This window comes from Passer montanus, unplaced genomic scaffold (assembly GCF_014805655.1).
Source record: "Passer montanus isolate IOZ18808 unplaced genomic scaffold, ASM1480565v1 scaffold4, whole genome shotgun sequence".
NCBI classification, from domain to species: domain Eukaryota; kingdom Metazoa; phylum Chordata; class Aves; order Passeriformes; family Passeridae; genus Passer; species Passer montanus.
In genome coordinates, this window is record NW_024368818.1 from 12,120,806 (window position 1) to 12,146,393 (window position 25,588).

A 25,588-nucleotide genomic window follows, 5' to 3' on the forward strand; every position below is an offset into this window, starting at 1 on the left:
AAACCCACGCATTTTTAGCATGGGATAAAAAAAAATAATTAAGAAGTGAAAAATACTGCACTAAATGTTATAAAGAAAAAAGAGCTCTACTATATTTTTGAGAATAGTTCTGCACTGCTAAAAGACACCTTATTACTTATGCATAAAATGTCACACTCCTTTTCATTGTGTGATGTTTATCTTCTCAACAATCATGCTAAGATGATGCTTTTTCTGTAATTTGAGTAAATTATAAACCAGCTTTTATTTCTAGCTACTTTCCCAAATGATTAGAAGTGTTAATTACAAAACAGCCGAAGCATTCACCGCCTATTTAGAGAATTGTTTTCCATATCCGTTTTCAATTGTAAAAGAAAAGATAAACTAAAGACAACATAACATTAAAAATAAATAATACATTTATTAATTTGATGGACTCAGGTGCAGTATTACTTCTAAATAGAAATAATGATATTTATTTATGCAATTTATTTATTTATCAAATTTATGCAATCTGACATCACTATATACTAAGCATGGTGACTGGAAATTCTGAATTATAACACCACATCTCTGGTAGAAGAATCCAGTGAAGGGAACAGAAAAGTAGCAGGAAAAACAATGCAGAATTGTGTACCTTAGTTGTTAAAATCTGAGAAACAGAATCAACTCAAGTTTGCTACAAATTTATATCCATGATTGAAGTAGAAAATACTGAAGAAACAAAAGACAGGTGCAGAGCAAACACAGCCAAACTGCATCGTAAAACCATAGAATTGTTTGAGTTGAAAAGGACCTTTAAAAGACCATCTAGTCCAACTGCCCTGCCATAAACAGGGACACCTTGCATTAGACCAGCTTTCTCTAAGCTCCATCTAGTCTGGCCTTGAACACTTCCAGGAATGGGGCATCCACAACTCTGGGCAACCCATTCCAATGTCTCATCACCCTCACTGAAAAATATAATAAATTGTTCCTCAGGTACAGTCTAAATCTGCACTCATTCATTTAAAACCCTTGTCCTTTCTCTCAGCCTGTCTTCACCAGAGAGATGGTCCAGACCCCTCTGATCTTCTTCATGGCCTCCTCTTGACTTGCTCCAATAGGTCCAAATCTTTCTCGTACCGGGGAACCCAGAGCTGGACACAGCACTGCAAGCAGGGCCTCAGCAGAGCAGAAAAGGGGGAGAACAACTTCCCTCAATCTGTTGGCCATATTTCTTTTTATGCAGCCCAGGATACAACTGGCCTTCTGGGCTGCATGAACACTCTGAAATAAATAAAGTCAGAACCAATTCCCAACATCATTAATGTGGGTTACTCCAGTTTTGATACAAAGGAAATCTATACCTTATGGAAAGCTATCAGGCCACTGTAAGAGTTGAGTAAATCAGGGAAACTAAAACCAGAAAATGATATAGGAAAGACATGATAAGCACAGTATAAATCTTAAAATCCCTAGCGTGCATCAGACTCATACTAGCGTGAATCCAATTACGTACTGTATTCATTCACCAAGGCTTTAGTTTATTAGTCTGAAGTTAGGAAATCAAGTATCTGTCTTCATAACAGATGTCACATTCACATCAAAAATCCATCCAAAGTTTCGACATGACAGTACACAAATTATAATGGAGCCTGGTAGGAAGCTGTAGTCATCATCATTTGTATGACACGATTCTTCTTTCCCAAATCCATGATGGCACATCTATACAATTTGGCATCTGTAGGTTTTTTTATACTGCAATCACAAAATAATGAAACTGACATTTTTCTTACTTGAGATTTCAGTGCTTGAAGCTGAGTTTCATAACTCTGAGCCATTTCATTTTTAGTTTTCTGTAAGTTTTCCAATTCTTGTTGAAGTAATCCCACCTGAAGTTAAAATAAGCATTCAAATGTACCTTTTCTGACATTTTTCAAAATATGTAATTTTTGGGAAAGTAATTTGAAACTTTGAAAGAAGATCACTGCTATAAGAAGAGGTATTAAAAATAAGTATTAAATCAGTAGCTTGATAATAGAACTGCATACCACAGACCTAGATTGTGTCAGCATCAAATTAGGGATTTTAAAGTAAAAAATCTCATTACATACTGATGTTATGATTTAGTTATAATATTGTACAAGTCTGTCATGAAATACCATTCCTGAAAGCTTTTTAAACCCAACTATGCTGTTCCCCATTGTGAAAATTTTCCTTGCATGGCTTATAAAATGATACAAATTACCTTCCAGTATTTATGTACAAATTACCAGAAGACACTGTGGACTCATTTCAGCTCCCTAAGTGCAGTGCCATTTGTGATATCATAAATTATTACTGAGTTTCACAGAGACCTGAGAAATATGACAGAGAGCATACATTGCACCCGTGCTTTTCTGGAGGGGCAGTTGGAAGCTTGGTAAAATATGCTGAAGTATTTCAGATAATGTCTCTGTACAGCAAATAAATTGACGCTTTCAGGATGGGCTACTTGAATTCTTCTCTTGGTTCCTTTGACTGCAGGGACTAAGGGCAAGTTCCTAATTGCTCATTAGGGAGAGTCACTCCATTTTCAAGACTCCCACGGGCAATTTAGCCACCTAGCTCACACAAGGATGCCCTCGTGCTAAATTCAGCTGGCTTGAACTAGAACTGATTGCTATGCAAGGATTTCGTGATGCTTCTGAATAATTATTCAGAAGAAAAGTATGTGAAATACCAGCAACATCAGATACACTGGGGCTTTAAGTTTCATACAAAAGTCGAAGTAGTAACACATTTCAAGTCTTCACAATGAGTAAAATTATCATACAAAGACAGTATATAATGTAAAATGTTAAAAATCAGGAATAAACAGGAGTAACAAAGACATGATTTTGAGAATCTTTTGGAACTGCATTCTTCCATTTAAAATTTCTGATGAAATGAGAAGTGCTGGCATTTAGAAAAAACATCAAACTATCTTTTTACAGCTAACCCGAGAATATTTGATGTAGACTTTAGGGAAATAGAAGAAATATGAGATTTTCAATGACATTTTTACAATCACTTTTCAGAGCAGAAGCACACTTTAAAACAAAACACTAAGGATAATTAGTGACCTTTAAGGGGTGTTTGGTATTTTTACATGATAAAACAAACGGTCTTATGGAGAATTTAAAGCATACTAATAAGAAACTACAAGAATAAATACTTTTTTATAGAATGTGATATTCTTAAATACCTCTTGACCTTTTTGATCCAGTTTGCTTTGGGCACTTGCTAATTCTTGATCCTGGATATCCATCTTTGCTTCTAAAGCTCTCATCTTTCTTTCCCATTCTACTTGCTTTCTGTTTACTATGATGTCAATTTGATGCACTAATTCCTGAAGTTCAGCTTCACATGGAGAAGCTCTAAAAATATAAAGAGATTTATTTTTTCAAATAAAGAATAAGGGAGAAAACAATTTTTTATTTACATTGCTACAATTCTGTTTTAATTGTGACCAAACTAACCACTTTTCAACAACAAAAAGAAAGAAATTGAAAAGTTAAATGATGCCTTCAAATGTAGGTGGAACCTCACTTCATCAGTCTTGAGTTTGCCCACATGCTCAACTTTTGACTCCACTAAACTGAGAAACAGCTCCTTAATGTGGATATGGGTTTATCACGAATCTTTTATTTGGTGCTTAAATTGTGCACCTTGTTTTGATAATTGTTACTGGAAATGGAGCAAATTTGTTAGATTTATAACATCATAATTAAAACTTAGCATGATTTTTTGAAGTTAAATTCTTTAAAACTTTTACATCCACAAATCCTTGAAACTGTAACGGTATCAATGTTAAGCTTGGAAAGGCTTTTTAAATGCACACATAAATCTTAATGACTTTTTAATGTTAAAACTGTTGGTAATGCTGTTTTGAAATTTAATATGAATCATAGGATGACAATAACCAAAGTCCAAGCAAGTGATGTATATCTCTCAAAACAAAAACACCCCTCTCCTAAGTGCCTGGAATCCATCTCAAAAGTAGCATTAATGATGGGTAAACTCTGACTGCCTCTGGGTGGAATATAAAATGGGATTTTGCAAACAGAAGATAAACTGATACTGCTTTATCAGGTCTACCTGCTACATCAGGACTGCCTTTTCCTTCATACTGCTGTAAAGACCTGCGTGCTTCCAGCCTCCTCTAATGTCACATGGCAACACTTTGGTGAACCACCAGGAATGACTCAGCTGTGTTATTTTATCCTTCAGAAACAGTTGCTTGCTTTATTGTGTGTCACATGGATAATCTAAATATTGTTATGCAAGTAAGACTGCAACTTCTAGCCTAGATCATCACAATACCCTTTCAATCCACAATGGCTGACACCTTTCACTCTTAAATTTCACCTGCCTCTTTCAGATCCTCCTGCACATCGCAAATTACACATCTGTTGCTAAAAAAAAATTCTATTAACAAGTTCTTACATGCTTCTTGAATCTAGAGTGATCATTATATAAAAGGGAGCTGTTGAAAGAAAAATCCTTTCTGAAAGAGCTTCTCAGTCCATCTCCACTTTCTCTAATTCCTTACCTGGACCCTCTAAGCACACTTGCAGCTGCAAAAGGAAATCTGTATGTGCAGTTGTAGATTACTTCTGCTGTTCTACTACCAAAACTACTCTGTACCAGGGTCTGGTATTGAAGACAGATCTGCAGTCATTTCCACCCGCGAGCAGAGAGGTGCTACTTGCTGCAGTAACTATTGCTTTAGTCCACTAGTGGTTTGGAAAGAGTGCTGGTTAGCTCCCTCAGAATACGGCCAATTATTTGGCACCACAGCCATGAGAATTTATTTTCATCACTGAATATGGAATCAATGATTAGCCAATTATTTGGCACCACAGAATTTATTTTCATCACTGAATATGGAATCAATGATTTCTTTTGTTTAGTAAGACGTGTAACACACACGTAACACACCACGTAACACATGTAGCACACAAATAACAAACCTTTTCATAAGCAAAGAAGTATGCATGGGCTTTTTTACCCATGTGGATTCAGCATTCCCAATTTGCTGAATGCGTACATCAAATGGATTCGTCATACAGGGGAGTAATGATTTGTACTTCAGCAAGTGGCAGCTACTTTTTTTGGGTTCATTTACTTTGAAACAGCTCAAAACACCTAAAGTCATCTCATTTCAAAGTGGTGTAGGCAAGCTCTTAGTTTTCTTTTATTCTGTCTCCATATAAGTGAAAATAGAGATGAGTCATATTCTACTGTCATTAATAACTATTTATCTTCATGTAAAACAAAGTGTTTCCAAATTTAGGCAAAAATCCAGATAAAAATATTTACCACCTCCAAGGCCTTTTTCTTTATCACAAAGGATTTTTGCACTGCTTAGACCTTTCTAGCTCTATTTATCCATCTTTTGCTTTGGAGTTCTGCACAGGTCTGCATTTTTCTGATTGTTTCCCAACAGACAGAAAAATGAATGGTAGAAAGAATGGTATTGTCCATACACTCTAGAACAAAGTAGTTATTTAAAAACAGATGATTTAAGAAATGTTTGGCTCATACTGTCTGTCTTGAATTTATACTTTCTTCCCATATTATTTACATTTGTTCACAAATAGGAAAATAGGTATGACCATATTTATGCAAACAAAAGTAAAACTTATTCAATCTTACATAGTATATTCATTAGGCTTGGATATTTACCACAGCTTCTATGGTCAATATTAATTAATTTAATAATTGCAAACATTGCTCTAAAAATAGAAAATATACAAACCAGTTTTGATAGAATCTTCTACCCCAAAGTTCCATTATAAGAACTACAACCAACTTATTTAACAACTTTCAGCCATACTGAATCATTCACACCTATGGATAGACAATTTGTGATTTATGAGTCCTTGCAGCTGGAATGTAATTGTCATGATTTTCACCACCATTACTCAGCCATTTTCCCAAGTTTTAAAGGCACTGTATTATCCCTGGAATACTGTCAGCATAGACTGAAATTGTTGCCTTTCAGTGAAGATGTATCCTAAACTACTCTTCCAGAATCTTTGTATAGTTAATGGAACTAACTAGCTAGCAAGAATTATGGTTTATGATGGGACAAATTCTTCTAGATGCATCTGCAAATAGCCTGAAATTTCATATATTGATTAAAATAAAGGCAAGGCAGAATCCTGAATTTTTGAAATAGGCTTCTGACTTGTAGCCAAAGAATAACAATACTTTTGGGATTTTCTCATTCAAGTTTTTATATGGCTACTTTTACAAATTATGTAACTATGATATGAAAAATGAATTCCCTCAAAGCACCCTTTTAAATCCATTAAAAACTTTCTTGGGCCAGAATAAGGTATGATAGATCATGCCTCTTTTATTTTAAGAAAGACTTTTACACTTAATATGCGTCATATTGTGTTGTGTTGTTTCTTGGTAATCATAGCACAATAAACTGGTTTATTTGAAAAGTAGCTAGTAAGTTTCCTTACAAAATCATGATGGATAAATATTGTTTTAAGTCATAAAGTGGGGAAGTACCTCTTATATTTGCTCCTTGAAGATGCTGAATGGGATGAGGTGCTACATCAACTCTTACTCATGCTCTCATTTCTTTAGAAAGACTGTGTTAACATATTTTTTAGATTAACTAAATACTAACATATTTTTTAGATTAACATTAAAAGAACCAAACTTGGACTATGTAAAAAAAAAAAATTATGTGTTCTTATGAAAAGTGCACTTAATACTTGGGGAGAAAAGTTGTAGTTATTATCTGTGCAAAACAAGGCTAGAACTTTAGCAATGAATCTTGTTTTCAAGATTCTTACTGTTTTAAGAGCTGTGATATGTAAGTTTATATCGCTGTATCCTAGCAACTTCAAGTACTTTTAAAAAAAAGTTTGAAATAACGTTTCTTAACATCTTAATAAAACCCTACATAACTTTCATTCTCCCTCCACCTCTGTTTCAGGTATGAATATTTAAAACATTAAAATAACTAAAAGAAACAGTGAGTAGAGCACTAGCCAAAGCAATAAGATGTCTTGTCTTAATTATCAGCAAGTTCTCCAGTTTGCATAGAAAGCAGAAGAAATACAGAATCAAGTTTACCTCCAAAATCATTAATATTTTGTGTTTCACATTTCTAATAAATATACATAATTCAATTCCATCATATATTCAACTCCCAAGGGAGTAAGTCATTACGTACTTAGTCACAGCTTGCTCCTGGAACATTTCTAAGTCCTCCTCCATAATACTGATTGTCGTTTTAACCTGTTAAAACACCAAAAATCAAATAATTCAGATTCTTAAATGCATTCATTTACATAGCCAAGTAGTGCCAACTGGGTAGTTCTGTGCTTTCCTTTCATATTATGCAATTTTCTCATTAAGAACAACAAGGACAGGAGAGTGCAGCTCTAATTACAGGCTGGAATGGGCGAGACAAAAACTTCCAGAGTAAGCTCAGCACTCTCACAGCAATTCTCACACTTTGGTGCCTCTGAGATACCAGAGGTGGTGCTGAGCTTGAACCTAGCCCTGGGTCTCCATACGGAAATTTGTTTTGGATCATTCCTTGTTGTGTGACTTCAATGACTACAAAAGACACTCTTAAGCACATGAAATCTTAATGTGCCATAGATCCACGGCTGCACTCATCAAACATTGGCACCTTTGCACAGCGGGATGAGCCCACCCCGGCTGTAACTGCGCTCAAACACCATTTCGGATTCCTACTGACTGGCCGCTGCCTTGCCTGGCAGATGCAGTCTGAGACATTCAGCCCTCAAATACCTCGGCAGAACTATCAGAACAATGCTATTGCGGAGACCAGCCCGGTTCTGTGGGTCCAGCAGGACACATGGATGTGGGGCCATGCCTGCATGCCAGAACATTATGGGTGACAGGGGAACAGCCCTAATTCCAAATTCCTGGTGCGGGAGAGCAGCGGGGCTCTCAGGGGCACGGGTACCAGTACCCACAGCCGTGTGGGCAATGACACATGGCACTGCCGCCCTGGCTCCACAGGGAGCAGGCACTTGAGGGGACACTGCCAAAGGGCCGCTGTCTCCACAGGGGACCCGCACCGGAGGTGACACTGCCAGAGGGGCACTGGCTGGAAAAGGACCAGGCACCAGAGGTGATGCTGCCGCAGGACCAGCCACAGGAGACCGACTCCTGAGGTGATACCGGCACAGGGATCACCTTGGCTGTGCACCTGTGGAAACCGGGGTAGGGACAGCACCCCCCGGGCTTCCGCGGCCGCCCCCTCCCCTCCCGTTACCTGCCGTGCTCCCCCTGCGCTCCTGCCGGCCCCGCCGCCACTGTGCCCGCGGTGCGAGCCCCGCAGCCCGGCCAGCCCCGGCGCCCGGCCCGCCGCCGGGGAAGCGGCCGGGAATGGCCGGGCAGGGCCGGGACTGGCCGGGCAGGGCCGGGAAGGGGACGGGGACGGGGCAGGGCCGGGACATGGCCAGGGGCAGGGACGGGGCAGGGACAAGACTGGGCCGGTGAAGGGACGGGGTAGGGCTGGGACTGGGACGGGACTGGGCCGGTGAAGGGACGGGGCAGGGCCGGGACTGGGCCGGTGAAGGGACGGGGCCGGGCCGGGCACCGCGCCCGACGGCGTGGGCATGCCGCGGTTACTCCCTGCGTCCGTCCTTCGATCCGAAGGAAGCTGGACTGGCTTTCACCACAGGAAAATTTCACCCGGGGTGAAGAACGTGTACTTCTCCTTTAACATAATTTCAGAAATCAGTAGGCAAGGTGCTTTTTCCCCTCTTCTATTTATTTTTCTTCTTCTCCCCCCCACCCCTTCCCCTTAAAACGCTGTTATTACTAGATAATGAAAAGGCTGAACATTACCCTTTCCTCCCTCAATGACTAGCTATGCTTTTGTCAAAGGGCATCAAACGATTTCCAGATTATTTTGCAAACGACCTTGTCCTGATGCCTTTCCATTCTTGTGGCCTTCAGTCTGCCTTACTGAACAACAAAATGCTTTTAGGAATCACAGCTATTTCAGCTCTTTCCAGTAATAATTTGAGGGACTTCACATGTCTTCAAACACCAGAGAGGTTTTCTACCAGGATGGTACCATTCACTTGGTATGTATTGTCCTGAAATTTCACGGAGCAGTATCAGGACCTGCTAGTCTATTTCTGTGCAATACCTGTCCAGCTTTGGCTTTGTTCTTCTTAATATGTTTACTGAAATTGACCAAGTGAACAGAAGCTTTAGTACCAGTTCTAAGGAATAATCTATTTCATTGGGTTCCTACATACTGTGTTGTGGCAGACGGTTTTTGTGTTAGCAGAAATGCTGTTTCAAGCTGTGAAAAATGGTTTAAATTTTTTTTTTAAATAAATTTATATGCGGAGTTTCAGGAAAGTCACAGAATGACAGAATTATTAGGACTGGAATGGACCTCTGGAGATCATCTCTCTGGAGACCATTTTGTCCAACTCCCTGGCCACGTCAGGGTCACCTAGCATCAGGAACTCCCTCATGAGGTTTGCCTATTCATTCTAAAAAATAAGAGTTTTCCCTTGTGGCTAGGCCTGTCAGGCTGACAGGAGTAAGCTGTGGGACCAGTTGCTGCACTCTAAGGCCTGAAAACGTTTTCTTCATTACACTTTTAATACTTCATTAGACTTTCCTTCATTATTTACTTACTGTGATGGAGTTAATGTTCCAAAAGAATTTCTTATAATTGAAATAGTTTTGATTTTTTTAAAATAATAAAACTTGGGTTTATTTATTTGAAATACTGAGCTTTGAGATGATAGGAAGTATTATATACTAGATGTAATTTCTAATGCAACTGCCAGCAAATTTCCATTTTTTCATCTGCTCAATTGAAATGAACTTTTCAGCCATATTCCCAGTGTATATATTTTAATTTCCTCCCTGTCTTACCCTCTCTCAGAGGTAATCAGTTATTCAGAAATTTAACTTCCATCTGTCATGCCTAAATGGAATTGGGAGGGGGACAACTTCAAAAAATACAGAAAAATAATTTTAAAATTACTTTTCTACATTTTCAAAGATTTTTAGAAGGACAATTCCATGTCACTATCTGGAGTTGTGTTTATAACTCTCTTATGTATATCCAAATACCTCCCCCACTGTATTAAAAAAGTCCCATATCAAATTTCCGTCCTTTTTTATTTGCTTTTGCTCATTCACATCATCTTTTGACTAGAGCTTGTTTTATGAGACTGAAAACTGTTACTTGTTGACTTTAAAGAACATGCCTTACAAATTGTGACAGCCAGCCAGCCAAAAAAAGAAGCTAATTTCAAATCAGCTTTTAGATTAAAATTCATGGAAAGCTATAAAGCAGGAAAAGAAGAAAGTAGATCAGGGCAGGTACACAATGGAGTGTGAACAAATGTCAAACAAGAGAAGGTGCAACCCTGATCTATTTACAAAAATGAGGGGAACTAGGCATTACCTAGGAAGCTGCCTTGCAGAGGGATCTCAGATTGGGCAATGATTAATGGGATGGAATATAAAAAGTCAAAATGCTGGATGCTGTGCCTAGCAGGTGAAAGTTTCTAATAATAAAGCAATAATACACAATTCAATATAGAATATTTTCAGAGCAGAATAAAAGTGGTGGTTTTATAATTTAGGTATAATTTCAGTGATAAATTATTATATAACTACTAGTTATCCTTCCTAGGTATTTGTCATTTGAATTCTTCAATATGTGTTGGGTTTCTAGTGCAATATGTAATAGCAGGTAAAACCTAAGTGCATTTGTGTATTTAACTTTAAATACGGACTGTATTTACAGGATATATTCACAACTTACTTTGCAGTCTCAGATGACAGATTTGATTGAACATTTTGTTCCAGTAAACTCAGTATAATTCTCATAAGAAACAGACTCATTTCTTTAGCATAGAAACCACATGATCTTAGTGATATTTATGTGATGGATTCATAGCAGCTCTATAAAAATTTATTAATTGTATTCTGCATGTTAGTTTGAATGCATATGGACACCCCAACTTAATTTACAGAAAAGAAAAGGAATAGCTGAGTATAAGCCATCCATCAACAACTATGCAGGAGTCACTGAGAGACAATAAAGTCTATGAGAACCATCCCAATAGCTGAGTATAAACCATCCATCCTCCAACTATGCAGGAGTCACTGAGAGACAATAAAGTCTATGAGAAAGATCCTTAAGATGTAAGCAATAACAGAAGAATGACATTTAAAAAAGAACCTTTGCTAGAGGGATTTCTGCTTGTGAAAATGAGACAGGCATAAAATGTGCCTGAAGATTCTGAAAGTGCCTAACTAATTTACTGGCAGGAGCTGCTAAATCCTGACATAATACAGACATAGATGAAGAGTACTGTTTCTAAATATTTTGTTTCTGGTTTAAACTGAAAAATACTCTTTTCTTAAGCTGCTTATGAAATCACTGAAGGAAAGAACAGAAAGAGTTTGGATTTAGTAGGATTTGCCAGGTAAACCAATTGATATGTCACACTGTAGGCTGAAACCTTGGAGTGGAGAATTTTAAGAATTTATCCTACTAGAGGAAACCTGAAAATTAAGGGTAGTGCTCTGGGAGAATGCAGACAGGAGATAAAGGTGCCATTAGGCCTGTTTTTTTGACACTTACAAATTAGTCTTTCTGTGTCAGTCTCTAAGGATGACAAAAAATAATGATGGAATTGTGTAGTCTGGAAAAGACTCTTTAAGATCATGGAGTCCGGCCTCCAATCCAGCACTGCCAAGTCCATGACTAAACCATGGCACCAAGCACCACTTCTACACATCTCATACATACCTCCAGGGATGGTGACCCCACCACTTCCCTGGGCGTCCTGTTCCAGTGCTTGACAAGCCTTTCAGTGAGGAAATTTTTCCTAATGGAGGATGTAAACTTCACCTGGTGCAACTTTGAGGCCATCTCCTCCTGTCCTATCCTTTGTTATTTGGGCAAAGAGGGTGAACCCCACCTGGCTGCACTCTCAGATGGTTGTAGAGAGCAATAAAGCCTTGCCTGAGCCTCCTTTTCTCCAGGCTGAACACCCCCAGCTCCCTCAGCTGTTCCTCACCAGACTTGTGCTCCAGACCCTTCCCCAGCTCCGTTGCCCTTCCCTGGACACGCTCCAGCCCCTCCATGTCCTTCTTGTAGTGAGGGGCCCAGAACTGAACACAGCACTCGAGGTGTGGCCTCAGCAGTGCTGAGTACAGGGGGACAGTCACTGCCCTGCTCCTGCTGCCACACCAGTGCTGACCCAGGCCAGGATTCCATCGGCCTTCTTGGCCACCTGGGCACACCCTGGCTCATGTTCACTCACTCATTGACCAGCACCCCCAGGTCCTTTTCCACTGGACAGCTTCCCAGCCATTCTGACCCTAGCCTAGAACATTGCATGAGGTTGTTTTGACCTAAGATCTTTGTTCAATTTTATCTGTATAGTGCTAGATATTTTAAAACTTGCGGCTAATATTTTTCTGGAAACTCCTCATAGTGTTTAGCATTACTTCAACTATGTTCAGTATGGCATAGTCTTTCCTTTGTAGTTATTCCTACTGAAGCATAAAAATACAAAAATATTTTATGGTTTGGCAGCATGTGGATGGTTTCTAGCTCTATAGACAAAAATACTTCTTGGTTAACTTGTTTTTACTTATCAAATGTTGTCTGTGATCTTGTCTGCAGTTAAAAAGAAAAACAACAGTTAAACTTGAGACTGTACATTTAATTTATGGCTTTATATCCTGCCACAGTTGCCTCAGCTTCTAAATTGTGCCATAGTGACATAAGAATTTATTAAAAAATATTCTGGTTAAGATAGGCATGTTATAGAAAAAAAAATAAACACTCCAGAAGCGTAAATTTGACTTTGTACTGTCTGAGGGTATTACAGGAAAAAACCTGGTTTGTTTTCATCCTGAATGTAAACTATTTTATGATAGTTTGACAGTTTTAGTTTTCAATGGCACAAATGTGCTAACAATTGTACAAGCTGCTTTTGGTCATATTGAAATTTAATGATGGAAGAGTAGATAATTAGAAGTTTTGTAATGTTGCATAGATTTAAGTTTTTATTTTTTGAATCAAGCACATTAAGTGAATATTCTGTTGAAATATCTCATAGAGAAATAATTAACAGTGCTGACATTTAAGTTGTCATTTGAGTTTTCAGAGATAGCAATTGAGTAGCTGTCATGGGACTTCACATTGCTCACTTGCATAAGAATGTATTCATATAGAATACAGTGCTACATTGGTTATATTAAGATGATATTTTCAGGTTATGCTTGGGTGATCAGATGTTCTGCCTTAACTAATTTTATTTCTTTTATCTTTGGAGTCCCTGTTTAGTTTTCTAATTAACTGAATGTCATTATTTCCAGAATTAGTACTGGGGTAAAGTGGTAATGCAATTAAAAAGTGTTGCTGTTCTACCTTCTATAGAAGTGCATTATGAGGCCTGAGCTATTTGGCTTGCCTGGAAAAGTTAAGCCCCCATTTAACTTGACTGTAAAAAGGTATTTGGCTGGGGATTCAGAGGCAGGCACATAGGATACTAGCTTTGTCATTAACTTGCTTTTCTCTAGAAACAGAAAAGCACTTTTTATCAACCTAACATCTAAACTCACCCTTCTGACATTGACAGCCATAATTCTAAGCAGAGTGCAAATAACAGTAGCACAGTATTTGCTTGCTGTCTCTGCCTTTTGCAGACACTTGCTCTGAGCATTTACATGCTCAAGGCTGAGACTGGGCTGAGCAAATACTGTATCTGCTTGAACATCCTGTTTTGCTTAACACTTATCAGCTCACAGTGATGAGACTTGGGTTAGTGTGAGTGCTCCTTGCAGGGCAAACTGCATCCAAATGTGTAACACCACCAGCAGCAATGGAAACTTTGCTTCACCTTCCTGGTAAAAAAAAAAAACAACACCCCCCCCAAACAAACCAACAACACAAAAAGCCACAAAAGAAAGCAAAGCTTGCCTAGAAAATTTGAGCTAACAGAAATACTCTACATTTTCTACAAGCTGAAAGTGAGGATTGTTCATCAGAGTAACCCAGTTACTCCTAAGGGTGAAGCCTTAATCCTTGGCTTTCCCTCCCAACCTGAACACCGCCATCTCATAAGACTACCTTGCAACTTTATTGCAGGCATAGCTAATTATTATATTATAAGCACTATGCTATTATCCAAAAGGTTAACTGGCCAGACAGATATAAGCCATGGTCAGTTTGTTTTTATTTATGATAGCTAATAAAATTAGTGGGGAAAAATATGCAGGACCCATGGAGAAAAGCACAGACACTTGGGTATGCAAGCATGCACAAACACAGATGTCTGAATCTTACACTTGTTTTGTATTTGACTGTCTAGAGCAAAAGATTCTTGGAGAGGTACTCTTGAAGTATTCCATCTTCCAGCACAGTAGGTGTGGCAAGAAAAATGCTACAGCTAACTCAGGCCTTTGCCCCTTCATGGCTTGAGAGTTGCTTGGCCAAGTTTCTGATTGGCGTTTCTGGGGTGTAAGGCAGAGTTCTCCTCAGAGCAGCTGCTCTTGCTGACCTCCCTGCCCAACTAGGCTGAGCCAGCTGGGGAAGGGGCTGTGTTTTTCCTTACTAGTACAATTAAAACCTGCCTTCTTCTGCTACTTGCTAGCTTCAGCCTGACCTCTCTCAGGCCTTAAGGCAGAGCAATGAAGACACCAACAGCAAAGTGTGTATCCAGGGAATGGTTTCCTCAGGCTACTGGACATTTTCAAATTTTATGTTTTTCTCATGAATAATTTGCCAGGGTTTGAGCCTGTTTTTGGAACAAGGAAACAGGAAACATCACTGTTCAATGTCATGAACTTCAACCTCTGACAAGTTAACTTTTCCATTGCTCTTTCTGGGAAATAGCAATTAGATCAGGATTCTCCGTGTTTTTGTGTGTGCATACTTTAGACACTGCTACCATTGCTAACAGAAAATGGTAAACAAGAAAGTAGGATAGAAATCAGCCCTGATTTTAATTGTGCCTCTGGCCTTTGAGCAATGAGATTTATCTTCTGCTTGCTTCCTCCTATTTGAAAGACAAGACTTGAGAATGAAGATGGTCCTTTAGCAGTCCTTAAAAATATCAGTATGGTGCGTGAGAAACACCAGGATTAAGGGAGGAGCTGAGAGAGGCTGAGGAAGAACTAGGCAGATGAAAGATGAGGGAGGTGTGGAGCACATGAGGAAGAGAGTTGGACAATGTAGTTTTTAAAGAGGAATGAGATTCTGCCAGCAAGGACCCAAATCACCTTTGTGTATTGGGAACTCTTTGGGATGCTAGTTGCTAGCTGTACATACACTGATGCTGGGCAAAGGAGAATTAGAAGGAGAAATTGTATCCATTATAGATTGTTTATGCTCTATTGTGCAATTTTATGATGTACCTGTGTTACTTAATTGTCAAGTCCATTGTGGGTATAAGCACACTGCCGTTCATGGAGCACTGCCTTGCTACTGGAGCAGGAAAGGCTTACAGGTTATCTGAAACAGAGAACTGAACAAACACTTAATGAAGAATCAATCCTTCTCTCAAGCTTTTGCACCAGTTATGAAAGAACATTTGAATGGAATTTCCAGAACTTCATTAGCTATTCTCATAATGTTACTCTCATAATGAAACCAGATGTACTGTGGACAAAGGTTTGCAGAAAAGATCTTGTTTCATCAAGAACTTAATTGTTTTCTAAATAGCTAAATAACATGGTTATTACTAATAACTAAATTATTATTAGTTATTAATTACTAATTATCTATTACCAACTACTAAATAACATGGTTATTACCTTGTTGTTAAATAATATGGTTATTTAGTAGTGTTAGAGCCGCCATAGATTTGTTCTATAGTGATCCTTTCACAATCTTGAATATTCTTCCTCTGCCTTAAACCAATTGCAGTTCCATCTCTTTGAAACTTTCCATATCCTCCACAGTTACCTTGCACATCTTTACACAAGTTTAGGAACACTGAGCTAAAAAATTACCTTTGACTAGAAATGCTGTATTCTGCATCCTCTACACCCCAGGAAAGGTTCAATTTTTATTCCCTTTCCGATGCTTACTTTTCAAATTCAATTGTTGAATAATTAAGTTATTATCTTACAGGGTTGTTTATTATCTTACAGGTTGTTTAATCATGAGCTATAAGCACAGAGATTTGTGTGAGATCAGTGCTCAAAATGTCCTTGTTTAGTCTCCTAGTTTAACTTGTTTTGTATTCCTGACTATTTCCTGATTGCTGCAATCCATGATTGAGTGAATATACTTTTCTTTATGAATAGCTTGTTGATGTCCTAGGATCCTCTGGGACAAAGGCAGCTGCATACATATAAGGTGATATTAGTATTTTCCATCTTATCAGAGAAAGTTCACAGCTGGGAAGATATTAAAGCAATATTTTCAGCTCTCCACATTCCCAGTAGTTTAAATTGAAAACCCAAATATAAAATGGAGGACTAAAAATAGCTTCCCCCACTCAATTCATGGTATTGTAAAGAATCTTCTACCTTACCTACTTCTCTCAAAGTCATAATGATCTTTAAAGGCCAGTTCTAATAATCTTTATATCCAGTCTAGTTTCTGCTGACTGAAACAGTATCACTCTTCAGGAGGTTTTCTTCAACAGGCAGGTAGACCTCACTGATGTGATTTTTGGGTATTTCACAGAATCACAGAATCACTAGGTTGGAAGAGACCTTCAAGATCATCGAGTCCAACCCATGCCCTAACACCTCAGCTAAGCCAAACCTCACCAGTGGTGGTCTCCAAGATTTTTTTAGTTTCATTTCTCCAACCCCCAAAATTCCTATTTCTACAGAGTATGTAGACCAGTCAGATGGGCCTAGCCACATTTACATGGTAGCAATTTTTCTGAAACATTTCATGCTTCCTGCTGAAACCATGCACTTATGTCAATGTAGTTACTCAGTTGGGTAACAGATCACCTGAAGTATCTGAGGATGCTTGAGATCAATGGATTTTTGGCCACCTTACATATGGTTACTGCAAAAAGAAGGAAGCTATCTAGGCCAAATTTATGATTGTAACTTTTAACAATTAGAGAAAAAGGGTGGTTCTTTGAACTCATGAATTCTGGACTCAACTCTGAAATATGTCATAGGCTTCATACACTTTTCAGCAAATTATTTGGATTAATTTCCAGACACAGAAATTTGATATACTATTAATTATATTCTCATTTGTTTATCTATCCTTTATCCTCAGCTGTTGCAGCAGTGACCATTTCCTGTTGTGCATGGAATACAAAAGAAACAGTCTTGGCTTGGTTAACAAGTCATCTCATCCAATAATTCTTTTGTCTGGGATTCAATAACTCAGTGGCCATAGCATTAATTATTCATATACATTCTTCATTCACAGATTGTTTCTTATTCACTTCAGCTAAAAGTAGTTTAATGCAATGCCTTCTCTTGACAGAGAAAAATAAATCTAAACAAACTAATGTTTCTGTTAATATGTTGTAAGGAAAAGGTGTTTTGCATTTTCATGCTGTTTTCCAGTGTGGTTCAACACATATCATTGATTGTTTTACAAAATGACTGTTAGGGTTGCATTGAAATCAGAGGGGTTGCATTCAGATTTTCAGAATCAGTGGGATATTAGAATTTTTTATATGGCTTTTAAGCACTATCACATCTGAAAATTAGGTCTTTAATACAATTTTTAATATGTTTATTGAAATAATAGCTTATTTGTTTAGAAACATTGTAAATGTCTTTGTTGCAGTTTAGCATCTTTGTGCTAGAAGTTGGACAGCTCTGACCATTTAAAATTAAGCTGCTTTGATAGTTCTTGTTATAGAGTGCAAAGGATTTTTCCCACTGAGTTTTCTGCTGAAAAGAATTCCATACATCAAAGCACCAACTGACATGCTGATAAAGATTTTTTTAATGTTCTTGCATTTTTTCCAGACCTTTGGGGAAAAAAAGGTCCTTGTGAGGTATTGAATTCTTTATCAGTGCAAAGAGAGTAACCATGTTTGCAGCTTTAGAGAGTGTTGTCTAAACAGATTCACAACATTGCTGTCCTTTCCTTGAGTTTTGGGAAGTGAATGTTACTCTTTTTTTTTTAATTTTCCCTGAGAGCACTTCCAAGCCACATGGCCCCAGTCATCTGTCATTGCCACATGGAGACAAACCTGTGAATGTTTCTGCTTCTGCCTTCTGTAATTTTTCAGGGTCTAGTAGGTTATTTTTCTTAGTTATGAAACTTGACATGTTGTTATACAAATGGTGAATTTGGAAATATCTTCTGTGATTTTTAGTGTGCACTCAGGCTTATAATTCTGCATCCTTCTCACTGTCTGCAAAGCCAGTTATTGTTGATATATGTTTGGTATGTGCATAGTTTGGGAAAGCGATGCCTCAGGTTTTAGCTTTTGTGTTTCTCAGATTCTCTGCTGCTGTAGTGTGTAGTTCTGAGCTTCATAGAATAGGTAGACAAAACAATTCCTTCTCTAGCTGGGGACCAAGGACAAATGATCCAAATTTCAGGCCCAAGAGCGTAAACAACGGTGGACTGAAGAGAGAAAACCAAGAAGGATGGGAATTCATGGGCTAAGGCCATAATTGGACAGTTAGCTCCAATATACTAATGTATCAGAACTTGTAAAAGTGTGAGACCCCGTGACCTGTCGTCCATTTTGTGACCATTTTGGGTTCATCTTGGGTGCAGCCCTGGCTGGGCTCTTGTGCTGCCCAAGGTGGATCCATTGAGGCCTCCTAATAAATACCTACTTTATTCTTTAACTCTGTCTAGTCCCTGTTCTTGGTCAGCCTTCACAAGGCCTAGTTTCTGGCAACCATGAGGGGACATGAACCTTCAGACCTGACAAGTCCCAGTGGCCCAATGGATAAGGCATTGGTTTCCTAAGCCAGGGATTTTGGATTCGTGTCCCACCTGGGGTGCCAGAAACAAAATGGATGATGGGTCACGGGGTCTCACACTTTTACAAGTTCTGGTCCATTAGCATATTGGAGTTAATTGTCCAAATAGCTTTAGCCTATGAAGTCCCTTCCTTCTTGGTTTTCTCTCTTCAGTCCACCGTTGTTTACGCTCTTGGGCGTGAAATTTGGATCATTTGTCCTTGGTCCCCAGCTAGAGAAGGAATTGTTTTGTCTACCTACTCTATGAAGATGTCATTTAGGTATGCAACAAATTCCTCAAAATCTAGTTATAAATCATGCTGCTTTTCTATGATTTTAGGTCAAATGAAGTCAAACTAAGTCTCAAGACCTGGAAAGATCTATATAGTTGTTGTCTATAACTGAAATTTCTGAATTTGTGTCTGTGACAGAAATAAGCATCCTAGGCCCAATTATTCTCTTCCTATGTTTATAACTAAAATGAGGTTGTTGAAAATTGTCTTCAAAGTCCTTATTTCTGTCCAGTGACTATAAAGGAAAGTTATGATGCCTAGTTTACGTAGAAAACTGTATATAATATGTCTAAAGCTAAGTGAACTGAATCTTAAACTCAGGAAACACTTTTCACATCAATGTGATACTTTCCATCATCTAGAGAAATTAATATAGAAGAAAATACACAGGTGGTTTGAATATGTAGTCCTATTATTTAATGTGACATTTCTTTCTTTAAAAATGCTGCTGCTAATGAAATGATATAGAGAAGCTTGTCAAAACAATGTCTCAGAAAGTGAAAGATGTTATTTAATAGAATTTTGATTCCTTGACTTGCTGTTTTCTTTTTGAAAAGACTGCTTTTTGAATACAGTTTTGAATGTGGGGGAACAGGAAGTGACATGTACTTAACACCTGTTTGAAAAGCGTGACATTTTTCTAAGAGGAGTTATTCAAGTGTTGTTTATTTGGTTTACCAGTAGAAACTGCAACCTCTCAGAGAACCCCAAAGCCAGATTATTGACAGTGTGTTTATGCACATTTCATTTTGAGATCTAAATGGGGTGTTTCTCAACAGCAGTTAATGAAGCAAAAGGTTTCTTCCCTTGGAAGTTACTGGTGTTTTAGATGAGTTACACATAACTAATTTTGATTAAGAAGATAGTACTGAAGTTAGGGTTGTGTGACTTTTTTGGTATTCTTACATTCCCTTATTTTCATTCTCTTTTCTGATGCTTTTAGGAATCTTAGCTAGTTAGCTGTGAAGTGTTTGGCAAACTTGGTTGTTTTGGATTGTATAGCTCATGCTCAGACACCAGTGCTTCTAGAATAGAATTTATTCTCAGAGAACAGTGATTTCAGACTGGGAGCGGCATATTTCCTCTTCAAGTAAAAATAACTTTCAGCTTTTTTATTCATTATACTTTGCTTTGGGAGTGGAAAGTTTTATTCTTATTTTATAATTTTGGATGAAAGGTAGTGTGGAAACAAACCCATCTGAGAGCTCTACAGTTCATTGTAATGTATATGCCTTAGCTTGTGAATTTTCAAAAATAATTCTGCCACTAGGATCACTAATTCAGGCTTTTTTCTGTTCTATTATTGGCAGATCTTTTGCCAAGGTTGCAGTCATACCAATAATTAGTGGCTTAAATAATTCTGTCCTAACCCATAGGGGTTTTTTCCAGAATCCATAGATTACATGTGAGTATTTCTCTAACATCTTGAACAGTAATTATCTTGTGCACTACTATGGATTAGCTTTTAGTTTGGGCACAAAGTTAATGTGAGTGTATGCTGCTTTCTCAGATGATTATTTCTCTGTGACTGCATACTGAAATCTAGGGAGCTTTGTATTATCTTTTGAAGGCCTGCAACTGCGAATAATGCAATGGTATGTGCCCCTAAATTATTTCTTTCTCATCTGGATGGGTTCCTGCACTCCCTGAATATTTTCCTTTATGTTTCATACATGCTAGGTATTACAGTTACCTTATGGTGTCTTCTATAGTACCAGACATCAGTGTTGAGGCAGCAAAACCCTGCCTTCTTCTGCCAGACCTCAGAATCAACAGATTTTTCCTCTTTTGGAAATGAGATAAAAAGATCATTTTAGCCTTCTGATTCATGGCTTTGTGGGTCCATGGTTTAGTCAGATTTTTCAGCATGACATGATTCTCCCAAAGCTCAGGCAACAGCCTTCCATTCCTTTTCCAACCGGAAACAGGGACTATGCTTTAATTTTTTTTCTTTTTTCTCCTATCTCTTTTTCACCTTGTGCCCTCTGTGCTGTTTATTTGCATTGAAGTGACTCCTAAGAATGTACACAGGACTTCAAGCCTCATTTATCAGACATTATAAAGAGATGCCTGTTCTTAAACTTACATCAAGAAACAGAGAAAACAGAATCAGAAGGCATGGACTATATTCCCAGTTCAAAATTCAGAATTTTTTCCCTTTGCTTAAATAGGACAAACATTATAGGAGGTATCATATATTAAAAAATGTATTCTTTTTTACCAGATTGTTCAACCTGACCATTTTAATTTCACGGTTACCATTAGATATCTTGTGCTTCAATAATAGTAAATTCTGTAAGCTTTGAATTTTCTTAAGGCTTTCTTAATGAGAAAAGCAGGGCTTTTAAAATAGAGCAGAATTTGTGTTTCCTTTGATTTAGAACTCTGCTATCTTTCCTCACAATAATGTATTCTAATATAATTCAAAATGACTGATACTCATAATTCTACAGAGGATTTTGGTTTCCAGAGCTACATAGTGTTTCTGTAGAAACACTGTGCTTTTCTTTCAGTCATTTGCAGTACTAGGTTTTCTGTAAGACCAAATTATTATTTTATTTCCTGAGAATGAGGCATTCTACATGTTTTACTGTGTCTTAATTTATGAACAGCATCACTTTAGAATAAATGAGTTGATTTTTCATTGCTGTTTTGTCACAGAATCACAGAATTGTTTAGTTTGGAAAGAATCTCCTTAGATCAAGTCAAGTCCTATTGTTCAAGCAGAGTGCACAAAAGCAAATGGAAGTTCATGTTTTTTAATTTGTGTCCATTACCTCTTGTCTTCTCAGTTTGCACATGTGTGAAATGTCTGACTGCCTCTTCTTTATTCCCTTTCACCAGGTATTTATATTTATTTATTGATGAGATTTCCCTGAGGCATCTCTTCTCCATGCTGAACAGTCCCATCTTTCTCAGCCTCTCCTGTTATGAAACAAGTTCCATTCCCTTAATCAATTTTGTGCCCCTGCTCTGACTCACTCTGCTAAGTTTATATTTGTCTTGTACTGGGAAGCACTGGACTCAGTACTCCAGATCTGGCCTCACCAGCCCTGAGTGGACCTCCACCTGCTGGCAGCACTTTTCCTAATGCAGCCCTAGAAGCTGCTGACTTTTTTTGCCACAACACATTTCCTGCCTCATGGTCAGAGCTGTTGTCTGCCGCGACTCCCAGATCCTTGTCTGGCTTGTCATCTGTGTATCAGTCAGTCAGCCCCCAGCACGGACTGATCCACTGCCTTACTCCTCCCCAGGGGAAGGGCTTCGCTCTTCCCTCTTCTGAACTTCAGGAGGTTACTCTCATCCAATGTATCCAATCTGTTCTGACAGCACACCAATCTGGACTATCAGCCAGTCCTCCCGGTTTTGTATTATTTTTAAACTCTTTGAAGGTGCACTATCTCCCACCACCCAGGTCATTATAGAAGCATAGGCCCCTGTATTGACTTCTGGAGCACACCACTAGTGACTTGCTCCCAACTGGACTTACAGCTGATCACAACCCTCTGGACCTGGCTGTTCAACCAGTTCTTAATCCATCTTTCTGTCTGTTTCTCTAGCTTGTACTTTGTCAGGTTGCTGATGAGGATATAATGGGAGACAGAGTCAACAGCCATATGAAAGTTGAGCTAAGCAACATTCACTTCTCTTGCCTCATCCATCAAGTTAGGTTACTATCAGGTTGGCTAAGCATGACTTCCCCTTTGTAAATCCATGCTGACTATCACAGTCACTATCTTGTCCTTCATGAGTTTGGAAATGTTTTTCAGGATTATTTGCTCCATCATGTTATTGGGGTTTCAGGCTAGCCTGACTGGCCTGTAGTTCTCCGAATCTCTCTCAGTACTCTTGGTGAAGATAAGTGTAATTTGTTCTCTTCCTGTCTTCAGGAACCTCTTCCAGCTTCCCTAACCTTTCAGAGATAATCAAGGGTAGCCTTGCAGTGACATCAACTGGCCCCTTCAGTACTTGTGGGGACAGCCCATTGGCTCCATGGACTTCTGTAATTGTTCGATGGCTCCCTCATCTGATGTCCTCTTCTGAAGGTATGTCCTCCCTCCCGTCTCAGACTTTTCATCTGGCCGTCCTGAAGACTGAGCTCGCCAGTAGAGACTGAGGCAGACTGAGAACTTAGGTCTCAGACTTTTCATCTGGCCTGGGATTCCTGGCAGTCCTGAAGACTGAGCTCGCCAGTAGAGACTGAGGCAGACTGAGAACTTAATCTTTTCTCATCTAATTTGTCATCAGTTCCTCTGCCCTATTCAGCAGTGGGACCATGTTTTTCCTAGTTTTTCTTGTGCTGCAAATGTACTTATAGAAACCTTTCTTGTTGCCCTGCATATCCCTCACCAGATTCAGCTCTGGTTTGGCCTTGGCATTCCTAACCCACCCCTGCTTCCACTTCTTGTACGCTTCTTTTTATATCTGAGTTCCTTTCTCACATGTACTGGCCACCTGCCACCTTTGCTTGATTTCTAAGTAGTTGGGGTGGATCTTCCTTCAGCCTGGAGGAAGTGATCCTTGAATGGCAACCAGCTTTGCTGGACCTCTCTTCCTCTCCCATTGTCTCACATTGTATTCAATAGCTACTACATTTTTAGTACATTTTGAAGCTTTTGATTCAGTTTATTGTCTCTTCTTTCTGATGAACAAACTCTATGTAGAAAAGACTGACTCCTATAATAACTAAAGGATTTTATAAGTATTTAGCAATTATCACAGTTTACGTAATATTGCTATTGCTTTTCTGTGTTCATTGCCAGAGGTATTAACATGAAAATTCTCTTACACTGTCCCTTTACACTACATTGACAGTGTTCTGACTTTCCATATCACATTGAAGGGTACAGCTGGAGAAAGCAATAGGAAACACAAGATGCAGAGCTATATTTGAACCGTAACCTGGCTTTACCAGGGTGTGTATCTTTTTTTATGTCTGATTTCTGTGTCTTTCAGAAATCAGAATGCCAAATGTTGGACTTTAGCACTAATGCTGTGAGATATTTCTTGCATCATAAGCTTGAGGTTAGAAAACTTTAGAAAAAAATAGTTGTGGTAAACTGACCCTCCAAAGTTTGGAAGGTCTCTGTAAGGGTGTACTTTCTATTGCTTTTATTAAAGCCAGATCAAGCTACTGTGTGTACAAGAATTCAAAGCCAGAGGGAAAAACTAATGAGAGTTTAATTCTACAGACTGGTAGGAAGAGGACATGCTTTGATGACAGGAAAAGAGTCTTGCATCCTGGTCCTTGTTGCATCATAGACTTTAAATTTCTTTCAAAAACATTGTTATAATTGGTTTTTAGAGCTCGCAATGTAAGTATACCCATGAACAGAAAAGGCAGTCTAATGATAAAGTGCAGTCTAAATAGCTGAGGTAGACAAAGGCTTGAAAGAAAATCACAGCTAATTAGTAGCACGATTATCTGGTACCCAGTGCTTTTAACTCCTGTTTTATCCAAAAAGACTGAATTTCTTCATGTTACTTGAGGAACATGTACAAATGGTAGGTAAATGTGTTTGAATGTATGGGGAATATTTTTTCATTCTAAGTCATTAGTCTTTCTAGTCTATATTGCCACCCAGCTGTGATCAAAGAAACTAGAATGTTACAGGGCTGGAATATATTGCTTTTACTTCTGCTCGAAAAACAGATTAGAGGGTATGCTTTATTTGCATGAGAAAGTATGAACAGACTGCAACAGGAAGGATGAGAACAGGGCATTTGTAGCATTTATAGGCACAGTCTGAACTTGTAAAGAGAGAGAATTTCCTCAAATGACCCAGGGGCTGTGGCAATCCTTATCCTATGGGGCATTGTACTTTAACACAACAGCTGTCTTGCTGCCTAAGATAGTGCCTCTTCTCTTCCCTTTCCTTTGAAACATCTAAACTCAAACCCATAACTTTTGTATGCATTTATATTTTCGCTTCACTGAGACTAAAAGGATCAAAATATGTGAGTGCCCTGTTCATTGGTTTGTAGTGGACCCAATTGAATATGAGTACATGAGATTCTTCAGCACTGAAGTAAGACTGGAAGGAAAAATTTAACAAATACTTATGATGAAATGCGTACTAATAATGGTAAAAATAAGAGGATTGTAAAACTTGTATCCAGTTTGCAATTTTATGAACATACAGACTTAAAAGGGAATAGAGAAAAAATTCCATTACCCCATAAGGTAAAGTATAAGATACAAAAGAAATACAATTATGCATTATTACATATATTACATATATTTACAATATTTCTCTTAGTTTTTTAGTTTTGTTGAAGCTGCAAAGAAAATAAAAAGTATTTGCTGTAGATTTTACCGCAGCTGCAGAGCAGAATTTATGCTGCTACACAGGTTTGTAAGATGCAGTATCTATATAAAAGCAGCCAAATTA

General features: G+C 38.3%; 1 protein-coding gene across 1 annotated transcript in view; it reads right to left on the bottom strand.

Annotated features, from left to right (window-relative positions):
* Positions 1–8,608, bottom strand: part of DEUP1 (deuterosome assembly protein 1) — a 42,287-nt gene extending 33,679 nt beyond the window's left edge. Inside the window, exons 1-4 of the mRNA XM_039718707.1 lie at positions 8,261–8,608; positions 7,184–7,248; positions 3,188–3,359; positions 1,758–1,853 (exon numbers count right to left, since the gene is read on the bottom strand). Coding sequence (XP_039574641.1) covers positions 1,758–1,853; positions 3,188–3,359; positions 7,184–7,248; positions 8,261–8,608 — 681 coding nt within the window. The remainder of the gene's footprint in view (positions 1–1,757; positions 1,854–3,187; positions 3,360–7,183; positions 7,249–8,260) is intronic.
* Positions 8,609–25,588: the final 16,980 nt, after the last annotated feature.